The 12,511-nt window shown below is 38.0% G+C and overlaps 1 protein-coding gene across 2 annotated transcripts in view; it reads left to right on the top strand.

Moving 5' to 3' along the window:
• The window catches only part of LOC108709947 (beta-1,3-glucosyltransferase), a 204,796-nt gene that overhangs the window by 182,351 nt on the left and 9,934 nt on the right, over positions 1-12,511 (top strand). Inside the window, exons 12-13 of one of the 2 annotated variants that reach the window (XM_018250250.2) lie at positions 498-597; positions 3,169-3,288. In XM_018250250.2, coding sequence (XP_018105739.1) covers positions 498-597; positions 3,169-3,288 — 220 coding nt within the window. The remainder of the gene's footprint in view (positions 1-497; positions 598-3,168; positions 3,289-12,511) is intronic. The other variant, XM_018250251.2, reaches the window with a different exon arrangement.

The following is a 12,511-nucleotide window of genomic DNA, read 5'->3' as shown; positions in this document are numbered from 1 at the left end:
CTTTATTCACACTGTTACTATTCTGAACACAACATATATATATATATATATATATATATATATATATATATATATATATATATATATATATATATATATATATATATATATATATATATATATATATATATATATATATATATATAAAATAATCCAATGTGGTGCATTGTTTTACTCTTTGCTGTTGTGTGCATGCCCATTGCTTACTTCCAACTTTACTAGGCACATGTACAGGGTTGTAACACAGGACGGGAGACTGAACTATAATTTAGGGATACTAAGCAGGTTTTCTATAAGAATGAACAAAACCTTAGTGGCTCTATTAATTGCTTTACAAAAGAGTAAGTAGAAGGATACGACAACCATTCATTGAGTCCTGGGAAACACTGGGTCCACCACTCCCAATATATTCATGTTGTACATCTGGATTAGTATCAATCCAGTTGTTGTTTACAGTTAAAAATATGACTGGCTTTTTCCAAATGAATCTGTTTTAGGCCACTGTGGAAAAACATTTGCTATACTGGAAAGGTATATGAAATTGTACATCGCACGCACGTCTTGGCTCATCATAGTGGATGACGACACACTGATCAGGTAAGAAAAAGCCATTTACTCAGTTTGCAAAGAGAGGGAGATTGGGTGTCTGTGGAGCCAATTTTATTATTATATGTATTTGGTGCACATGGCACAGCATTAATATCATCTAAAAGATGCATGTATGTGCCAGATGACTCCATTAAGCTTGTATTTCTCTGTGTGTATACGTAAAGGACAACATTCACTGGGACAATTTCTTAGGAACCACTCAGAGAATATAGCCACTAACTTAAGACCCTGAAAAATTATAATTGAGCATTGTGCCACCATCTTACCTGATGTCTCAGTGATCCCCTGGACTGCATGGCGTGTAGTAGAGCAAAGACTCTCACCTCCCCATGAATAATATTTTACTTCACCTTTAAGACAACAGATTTGAAGAATAGGCAATGCTCATTTGTCTTATGGGGCATCAATTAAAGCAAATTAATCCAATATATGAAAAAGGTCTGCACACATTATTATAACCATTGAAATATCAAATATCCATTAAATGTAAAATCTAGTGAAAAGAATATATACTTTATATTAATCATCTCCGTAGGATTGTTAACCTTATCCACTGGACGGATTAGAAGTAATGTTCCCTTTACATACTGTATCAGGACATTAGACATGATAGAGGATTTCCATATAGGCCATGGATCCTAAAGGTGTTGATACAGGGGCAGATTTATCAAGGGTCGAATTTCGAAGTAGAAAAAGCTTCGAAATTTGACCATCGAATTGGAATACTTCGACTCTGAATATCGAAGTCGAAGTTTTTTTACATCGAATATGGTCGAAGTAAAATTTCATCCATTGATCGAATGACTTCCAAAAACTTAGAAAAATGCTCTAGAAGGTCCCCATAGGCTAACATGGCACTTCAGTAGATTTAATGTGGCGAAGTATTGAAGTCAGTTTTTTTTTAAAGAGACAGTACAGTACTTCGATTATTGAATGGTCGAATATTCAAACGTTTTTACTTTGAATCGAATTCAAAGTTGTAGTATCCTATTCGATGGTCGACGTATCCAAAAAAATTACTTTTTACTTTGAAAATTCCCTCCAATTCACTTCGGGCTATAGGGGGCAAGGGTGAAAGTGGAAATTTGCCAGTTTACTGGAAGGAGAATACAAGTTAAAGGGGACCTGCCTCCTATACATAAAAAGCTGCATAATGAAAGTCCTTTGCAAATTAAACATGGAACATAAATTATTTTTTTCAGGAAAACATCCATACCTGTTTTAAGGTGTTTAAATATCTGAGCTGTCAATCATATATTGCCTGCACCGCCTCTATGTCTGAGGCATATTACTTTCACTTTCAGCACTTCCCTCCTCACACTCTATAATTGTGTAGGGCACTGCGCATGGGCATTAGGTCCCCCATTCTGGTGCATACACAATATTTTGGGGTGATACAACATTTGTCTAAATAACAGTGTCCACAAAATGGCTCCTGCCTGTGTGCTCTGATTGTGTTATTCCAAGACTAAAGGAAACAAAATTTAAATAATAAATATAGTGTAAGTAAATTTTATTTTGCTCAACTAACATGATAGAGTATAGTTTGGAATTATTTCTTAGGGTGACAGGTCCCCTTTAATTTCTAAAAATGATGAAAACTCTCATCTCTGCTCTAGGTGTATTTTTTCGCCAGAGAATATTCTCCAGTTAACTAAGAGGACAAGAACATTTTTTTTTGCCAAGGGGATTTTCAACAGGTTCAGGCAGGCAAACTACTATTATAAAGACAGAACATGTATTTTTGAAACTCATTATCTATATCACCCCCATCATGCTAATTTTCCACATACGTCATTTCTTCATGCCGAAAATTCTCTAGAGTACTTTCTCCACTGCATGGGGTAAATGATCTAGAGGGGAAATTGTATGGGAAGCTATACTGGCATATTTTCATTTACACCAGGAGAAACGTCACCACATTTTTATTGTACAGGTATAGGATCCCTTATCCGGAAACCCCATATCCAGAAAGCTCCGAATTACGGAAGGACTGTCTCCCATAGACTCCATTTTATCCAAATAATCCAAATTTTTAAAAATGATTTCCTTTTTCTCTGTAATAATAAAACAGTAGCTTGTACTTGAGCCAAACTAAGATATAATTAATCCTTATTGGAAGCAAAACCAGCCTATTGGGTTTATTTAATGTTTAAATGATTTCTAGTAGACTTAAGGCATGAAGACCCAAATTCCGGAAAGATCCGATATCCAGAAAACCCCAAAGTCCCAAACATTCTGGATAACAGGTCCCATACTGATTACAATATTAGTAAAAATGAGATGTGTTGTAAAATATAAACCTTGCGGATTGAGGATGAACTATGGTGACACTTTAGCAAACATGAGCCATAATGTTTGGGAAGAGCCATTGACTACAAAAACATCAAGCTGTAGTGTGTACCTATACATTATAAACATATTCTAGTTTCATGTAACCCCTTAACAAATACTATACATCTGAATGCATAAACTTTACGTGAATGTTTGTTTTCAGGTGGCATTATTTTGTCTTTTCTGATCATTTTGAATGAAGCTTTTACGCTATTCCTGTTGCAGCCTCCCAAGACTACAGAAGCTTCTTAGTTGCTATAATCCACACAAAGCCGTCTTTTTAGGAGAGCGCTATGGTTATGGATTACAAGCAGGGGGATACAATTACATTACTGGTGGAGGGGGGTAAGTGATTAATACACTGTTATTTAATTATAAATCTTTGAATTTGCTTCCACTTAATATTCTCAAGGTTGATTTACTGGATAATTTGGAATCTTAGAGGCATCAGACAGCTGCCTATTTAATTAGATTTACTTTGTAGTGATTGCAAATAGAAGGAGAGCCTTTGGGAGGCATAGAACTTGGAAATGCTTGTATTTAAAGGAAGCAAAGTTTAACTGCTGCCAAGTGACATGTTTTCGTGGTGCTTGCGTGCTGTAGCTTAAGGTGAAACATTGCATTCAGAGAAACTTCAGGACTGCCACTGTGCATATACAGTAGGTATATAAAAAATAAATAATAAGTACTTTTTAGAAAAATGTCGATGCCAGTTTTTCCATATTTCTACTACTCAAAGTAAGCAAACTATTAACTTTAGTAATCGTTCTGTAATTCATCACAAGCGATATATTTAATGTGAAAATAGAAGCAAGCCATTTTAAGCCTTGCACAGGTTCTCCAACTCCATCACCAAATCCATATCATAACTACCATATATAATTATGTAACTGGTTTTGATAAGAAGCATGCTACAGAATGACTATGAAGATTTTCATTCATCCAGGTCATGGTATATCTAGTATAGGTAAATCTAAAAACAACTGGACTTGCTGTGTAATCATTAAAGACGTTTTACTACTCATCCGAGCAGCTTCTTCAGTTCAACTGATCGGCATATAAAATTTCCACTAATCCAATCACAACGGCACATTGTAATTCTTCAAAGAGGTGACATCGGAAAATTCACAGAGGTGTTGAGTCTGTGTAGTTACTGTGATAGGATTATGCAACTCCTCATGCAACTCCTAGAAACAGGTGTTAATTGTGAGAGTTGCATCAATGGATGCCAAAAGAAAAACAAAGCAATGTGGTATACAGAGTCCAGTGTAGTGAGAAATGCACAGATCTATACATTGGGGAGACAAAACAGCTGCTCACCAAGCGAATGGCTCAGCATAGGAGGGTGAACTCAACAGGGCAAAACTCAGCTGTCTTTCTACACCTTAAAGACAGGGGACACTCCTTTGAAGATATCAAGGGTTTTTCCCACCTGAAGCCCACCCTCCCTCACACTCGCGCCCGCCTACCTGCTTCCTTTTATAGACCCGCCCCACCGATGATGTCAGAAAAGGGGTGGGGCGAGCAGGCGCAGCTTCAATAAAAGAAGAAGCCGGCAGTGCAAGGTGGCGGGGAGAGCAGGAGGAGTGTGAGGTCGGCCCGAACCTGCCCAACCCACGGGTCCTGCAGATATCAGGCCGGCCCGGCACGCACATCCCTGCTACACAGACATAAGTTCTAAAACCTATTGGTGGCAGAGGTCCTCCCTATAAGTTATAAAAACTATTGCTGGTCAGGCCCCCCTACAAGTTAAAAGAAAATCATAGGTGGTCAGGTCCCCCTTCAAGTAAAAAAAATGGTGTCAGGGCCCCCCACACATTGGTTCCAGGGTCCCCTCACCCATTCAAAAGAAACATTGGTGGTCAGGGCACCCACAAGTAAAACAAAAATACATTGGTGGCCAGGTTCAGTGGAATTTACCTTTCAGCAGGTAGCCTTCTTCCTCATGGGTGGACAGGCTTCTTAGTTCTTTTTCTGTTGGCGGCTCTTCCCTCTTTTCCAGCGACCTGGCTCGGTCCCGTCACAACTTCTGCGTTATTTTCAATTTTCTCAACTTTTTTTGATCACCTACCACAGTGATCTGAACCCTGAGTTGTATGAAATTGGGTGCCTACCTTGAAGTTTGCATAATGCATATTGGGAGTGGGATGTACAAAGATGTTTATTTCTCCTGCATTCATGAATATTTCAAAACACCCAAGGATATGTATCATGTTTATTAGGGACCAGAAAGGCTTGATGGAGCCACATCAGCAACTTATGTAGTTATGTACCTTGTTTTTTTAAGGGACAGGAATGTGTAGTTTTAGTGACTGGGTGAGTTGCTAGCAAATATTATTATAGGACATACTGTAAAGGCAACATAAATAACTTGAGTGGGAAAGGAATTAAATAGAAGATAAGATTGATAGTAGAAGAATGGAGAAGAAGAATAGGACAGAGGGATGAGTGGAGGAAAAACCTCAAAATTAGGTATGAGATTAGAAGATAATACATGATAAAAGGAGTGTGAGAAAGGCAGAAGGGGAGAGGTCGTTCATGGCTTTTTTCTTCAGACAGATAGCACTATAAAGAAATGAGGGTGTGTTTCAAATAGCTAGTAAAATAAGATAAGTATAGAGAATGGATAGGGTTCCTGTAATTGGAAACCATATACTGGTATTATATAGCGGCAGCTAGCAAAGGAACAAAGGAATCGAATCAATTTCCTGTGAGTGCCCATCTCTCTTTCATTTTGTATCTGCGGAATATGATTCATTCAAAGATTATAAAAATAAAAGGTGTAACCTTTTCTATTGGGATTGTACAATAACTGGGCTGGGTAATTTGATTATGGACCTATACTTGGTACTGAGATGGAATTCATATTTTTTCTTTGAGTAAATGCTGTACCATTGATGCTCCTTTCATAGGCTGCCAATTTCACTTTATAAATGATTTTGTTCTTTGTGCACTGACCAAATGTTCTTACTGCAGATTGTTCTGTTGTTGTATTAAAAACTGCTACGGTGGTTCTTATCTGTTTTTTACTACCTCTTGCACATGGGCATATCATTTTGGGCAACTTTAAAGCAAGAGTAAATAATATCAGTTGTAATCAATATTAACTAAATAGCACTGAAAGCACATTAAAATAATGTGCAGTATTCTTAGAACAGAGTTTGTAACAATTAGTTTCAAATAAGGCCTTAATCAGTGGTACAGGCTGATACATTAGATAGCTTTAAGAAGAGGTTGGATGGTGTTTAGCAAGTGATGGAATACAGGGTTATGGGAGATAGCTCATAGTACAAGTTGATCCAGGGACTGGTCCGATTGCCATTTTGGAGTCAGAAAGGAATTTTTCCCCCCTCTGAGGCAAAATGGAGAGGCTTCAAATGGGTTTTTGCCTTCCTCTGGATCAACTGGCAGTTAGGCAGGTTAAAAAAGTTAAAAGGTTGAACTTGATGGACGTGTGTCTTTTTTCAACTTAACTTACTATGTTACTATGTTTCTACAGATCTTATCTGCTGTGTAACCTGAGCCTTTTCTTATTTGAATGGCTGCCCCCATTGTTACACAGCAGCTTATTTATATAAACAGTAGTAGTGTTCCTGCAATTCAGAACTTTCTGGATAAAGGGTTTCTGGATAGGGGATCCCATACCTGTAGTTATATGCTGTATATACCAGTTTGATACGATTCTTTGTTAAGACACATATCAGGATATTAGGGATGCACCGAATCCACTATTTTGGATTCGGCCGAACCCCCGAATCCTTCACTAAAGATTCGGCCAAATACCGAACCGAATCCGAACCCTAATTTGCATATGCAAATTAATGGTTGGAAAGGAAATTTTCTTTTACTTCCTTGTTTTGTGACAAAAAGTCACGAGATTTCCCTCCCCGCCCCTAATTTGCATATGCAAATTAGGATTCGGTTCGGCCGGGCAGAAGGATTCGGCCGAATCTGAATCCTGCTGAAAAAGGCCGAATCCTGGCCGAATCCCGAACCGAATCCTGGATTATGTGCATCCCTACAGGATATAAAACTGTGTTGAAGTTTTATTTCAGAATACATACTTATCACCTCTTCCTCGTGTAATACCAAAAAGCATCCACACCCCACAAAGTCTAGCCTTATCATAGAGATTTCTTATTTAAATTCTAAGCTCTAAAGCTTTCCATTTATTTTCATATTTACCCATTATCACCACACATTATTACTACTAACTTATTTATTCTTACTATTATTCTCTTTATATTCTATCTTATTATTGCGCAATCAAATTATTTTTTCTTGCTTGCCAATTATTGTATCGGTGATTTTTAAACGCGGCCTCCTTGTATCATCAGTCAATTCCTATACTTGTGTAACTTATCATTCCTTTTCTATTAAAATTATCCTTAGTTTGATTTATTAAGAAAATTTTCATATTTGTATAAAAATGTGGAAAAATAGTCTAAAATAAAAATGTTCAAAAAAACCAAAGATAATATTTTAAAAGTCATACAATACTTTATATTTATCCTCTCACTGATATTCCATATAACTGATTTGCAATTGTTTATTTCTACACCTCCAGATAATTAGCGGAGTTCTTCACTTTTCAGTCTATTTTTCTTTCCAGTAAATTACATTTTCTTACAGTCACAGAAGATTCAGCCCATTTTTTATGTTTTAACATAGAGTAACACAACTCTGTGCTAGGCAGATGGCTGGAATATCCAGTTTGAAGCCTTCCAACTACGGTTTCATGAGATAATTGTAACTGCGCTACAGTGACTTAACTATAGAGGAGGCAGACCCCGCAGTCGCAGGGGGACCCAGATTGTGGGGTCTGCTTCCTCTATGGCTACTAAAAAAACCCTATCCTTCCCAGCCTCTCTCTCTTACTGGCGAGGAAAGGGGAAACAAGTCTGGTGGAAGTGGGCGGAGTTGAAGCAGGATGTGGGTAGGGACAGAGGCGGGGCAGGAAGTGGATGTGATGATGGAATCGGAGTGCGCCAGGCCCTTATGAATATTTTTTTTGCAAGGGGGACTGCACACTCTAGTTACGCCACTGCTGTGCTATATTTATGGCAAGTCCAGTTGTGCAGAGTAGAAAGTGACTGGTGACGAAATGTACGCAAATAAATGTAATAACATACAAAACATCTAGCACAGTTCTAGCCAGTCTCGATGTTTGCTTTCTAGCATCATTTCACTGTATGCTATTAGATGACAGAACAAATTCTTCTACACTAAATGGTTGTATCGGCAGATGCAATCGATTGTTATAAGAAAGGTTTTCGTGGCTTGTTAGAATCCGCCATTGATTCATTAAAAGAAATGAAAATTAAATTGAGACATTCATTTTTAATCTAGTAATGCTCATTGCTGCCGCGATATAAATAATGATAATATTAGCATTATGTTATTCCTGCTACTGGTCTGATAGCTGTTTTGGAATCAGGAACAGATCTCTCCCTTCTCTGATGTTTATTTGAAGAAATAGAATGTTTTTTTCAAGTTCTGCTATTTGACATGCAAATGCAGTCATTTTTATCTAACTACAGGTTTTTGTCTTAAAGTCAACCCGCTTTATGATCTGCTGTAGACAATTCAACATGTGTTTGTTTCCCTTAGAATAATATGTAATAATTACCGCACACCTGTAGTTCACTTCCACTGCACTGGTGGTGCTGGCCTTCCATGGAGCCGGCAAGGTCCCTTACCAACAGCAAACTGGGCTAATGGATCCGCACACACACATTCTTTATGCAGTCGGGAGCTTACCCCATTTACCGTATTAGTGTAACCACAGTATCAACGTTTCGGGGGTGCACACCCTCCCTTCATCAGGATGATGTTTCCCTTAGGTCATCAAAAGTTTACAAATACAGGTATGGGACATCTTATCCAGAATGCTCCGGACCAGGGGTTTTCTGGATAATGGATCTTTCAGTAATTTAGATCTCCTTACCTTAAGTCTACAGGAAAATCACTTAAATGTTAAATATACCTAATAGGCTGGTTTTGCCTCCAATAAGGATTAATTAAATCTTAGTTTGGGTCAAGTACAAGGTTCTGTTTTATTATTACAGAGAAAAAAATAGTTTTTCAAAATTTTAATTTAGATTAAATGGAGTCTGTGGGAGACGACCTTCCCGTAATTCAGAGCTTTCTGGATAACGGGTTTCAGGATAACGGATCCTATATCTGTATTATACTATGGAGAATTATTCATTGGGGAGCAAGAAGGGCAACAAACTCATTAAGCTTGCCTCCTTTCCCTTTAAAGGCTCTGTATTAACATAGAAATATTTCTTTCTTAGTAGTTTTGGAATTTGGCAATTTAGAGCCTGGTTATATAATTAACATGATGTTTGTTCATCAGACAAGTAGATTAATGTTGGAATTAACTCCAAAAAAGTTTGCTTGCAAACATATGGGATGTTCCTGGTCCATATGGCTTTATGTGTAGCCATCATTTTTTGCTTTCAGTAATATATAACTATGATCTTTGTTTTTCTGCAGAGCTGGTATATTGGATATAGTTACAGAGTGCTTAAAGCCCACTCCACAAGCTGAAGGGGTGCCGCCATTTCAGATTTAAAACCTTGGAGAAACAATTATAACTCAGTTTGCGTTTATACCAAAGGATCCTGCAGCAAATGCTTTTTGACTCCTGCTGGCAGCTGACACTTATTGGATGTTAATGCTTTGGATGGGCACAAAGGATTTTCAGATGTACGTTTAAGGTTGTGGTGCGTGAACTCTGTCCGTGCCATATGTCTTTGATCTTGGTTCTAGGTTTCTCTTTGATCAGTTCCACACCGGGTGGTTTCTGGCTACATGCTGTGTAGTGTACATCAAAGAGGAACCTGAAACTGTAGAATCAAAAACCAACACAATGGATTTTTTTTGACTGTTTTCAGTTTTATTCATATAAAAAAAAAGATATGTAGAAAAAAGAGGGAGGGGTACAACAATTCTAGTATTTTCACTACAGAGTCGTTCCGAAAGGTCTATGGGGACTGTCTCATTTAAACTTAAGCCAAGTTTATTTTTCTAATGCTAGCTGGGGTAATTTGAAATAATCATGTATCATCACACGGACACTTCACTTTTATTGAAGGACATTTCACAATTTTTATTGAAGGACATTTCACAACTTTGGACAATTTATTTTGTTTGATGGAATATTTTTTTCGTTGGCTGATATTACTCACCTCTAAATTATGGTCTTTTTTTTCACTTTTTTTCAATCTTTTTTTAAACTTTTCAAGTTTTGAAAGTAATCATGTTTGCCAATTAGAGCTTAATTTGTAATCCTTTAAATACTCTGTTCATTAAACATCCGGTATGCTTGACAAAGGGGTTACGCCCCGAAACGTTGCATCTGCAATAAATAAATAAATGAGCAAGGGGTTTCCCTGCTAGAAGTAACCCATGCTGTGCCAGTGTTTTCTTGCTTTTCATGTGGATTTTGAGGTTGCCAAACGCCTCCTTCACTGAGCACCTGGGATTCGTTCTGATTAGGAAGGCCAGGGTGTGCTAGGGTAATTTCTTTTTTGACTCCCTACTGTCTCATTTTCCCATTAAGGCTAACTTAAAGGAAAACTATAACCCCTGAATAATGTAGATCTCTATAAAAAATATAATGCATAACAGCTCATATGTACAACCCTGCTTCATCTAAATAAACCATTTTCATAATAAAATACTTTTTGAATAGTATGTGCCATTGGGTAATCATAAATAGAAAATTGCCATATTAAGATATAAGGGCTGCCCCCGGGATCGTACAATTCACAGTGCATACAAACAAACCATACATGTTAGGTCACATGAGCCAATTAACAGACAGAGTTGTGTATTTTGCTTCCACACTTCCTGTTACAGTTAGAGCTGCAGTATTTATGGTCAGGTGATCTCTGAGGCAGCACAGAGAATATCATAAAATGGGGCCCTTTGGCTACTGCGTAATGCTGTGCTGCCTGTGACAATGAGACAGTGGGAGAGCTGAGCCAAATGCAAAGTGGCGGTGCTGCAGAATGCGTATTAAGAGCAGGCAGTGGCTGGTGCAAATGGCGGCAGTCTCAACAAAATATGTGGCCTAAGGGCTGCGTGTAGCACTGTGCTTTCTTTCCCACATGCTGTCCCCAATGTGACACTGTCTTTACCCATAATATGCATTACCCAGTCACAGAACTAGAGTGCACCAGGCCCCCAGCAAAAAAGTCTGCAGAGGGGCCCAGCGCACTCCAATCCCCATCCTCACACCCACATCCCCCCTCTGCCCACTCCACAACCCCACTCCTGCCCGACTTGCGTCCCCCTTCCTCGCCGCAGGTAAGAGAGCAGCTGGGGAGGAGGTTTTTTTTAAATTAGCTATAGAGGAAGCAGACCCCACAATCTGGCCCTCCCTGTTCCCCAGGCCCCCCTGCAACTGTGGGGTCTGATTCCTCTATAGTTACGCCACTGCCCAGACATACCAGAAAAATCAATTATGATAAAATGATTTTAGACTATTGCATTATCTAGCTGCATACCAATAAGATAATTGCAGAATTTGATTACAGGCTTAAAGCAGTGCATTAACACCATACACGACAATTACTCAATTTTTATTTCTTAACTTCTTCCCAAATTTTTTTTTTTAATTATTTCACTTTCCCCTTCCTAATGTAGCCCACTATTCCCTTCTATTTTCCATTCTGTGCTGTCCTTCTCAGGTTCTCTCAGCTGCATTTTCTTTTGCTCTGCTATATAAAATACATTTTTGTTATCTTCGCTGTGCAGTGTAGGAATTGCCTCAGAATTAAAACGTATCTGATTTTTGTTTGTCTTCCCCAGGGCAAAGATGAACCTACTTTTAGTACCAGAAATAAGCTACACCCCATGATTACTTAACAGGCAAATAAACTCCTGCTGTTTGTCCAGTCCTGGTGCGTCTTAGTAACTTTCCTATATTCTGTAGAATAGTTTATATTCTGGAATTCTCTTGCAGATGGATCATCCTGCAAATCAGAGCCCAGAGATTTAAAACATTTACTAGGCTAGTCCCATATATATATAACCAATTTAATGGGGAATGGGGAACTATCGCGAAAATAAAAATGTTGTATATGCTTCATTTTACTGAAATAAGAAACTTACTAAATACAATCATTTAAAAATTCTGCATCATTTCAGAAATAATTAATTTTATGTTCACTATTCCTCTCTCATCATCTGTTTCTCTTCATTCTGTCTTCATGCAGCAGTTGGGTGTCAGATATTTATTGACAGTTACATCCAATATATCTTATAGGGGGGCTCCTTTCCTAGCAGATGAATTAGAGATCACTCAAATAACTGATTCCAGTACAAACAAAATCTAAAAAAACAACCGACTTTTGCACAAATTTTGCATATAGAGAGGCATGATGTCTGGTGATTTTAATAGAGTGAGCTCTAATAAATCTTCTAGGCAAAAGGAGCCCCCCTATAAGACATTTGCGGGGGAATGTAATAAAAGTCGGTAACGGAAGAACTATTCGCAATGCGGAAGGTTATGCCTTTGCGCAAACAAATTTTGCTTTGCACGAATTTAATATAG

This window comes from Xenopus laevis, chromosome 2S (assembly GCF_017654675.1).
Source record: "Xenopus laevis strain J_2021 chromosome 2S, Xenopus_laevis_v10.1, whole genome shotgun sequence".
Lineage (NCBI taxonomy): Eukaryota > Metazoa > Chordata > Amphibia > Anura > Pipidae > Xenopus > Xenopus laevis.
Note: the sequence above shows the minus strand (reverse complement) of the source record. Positions and strands in the feature narration are given on the sequence as shown.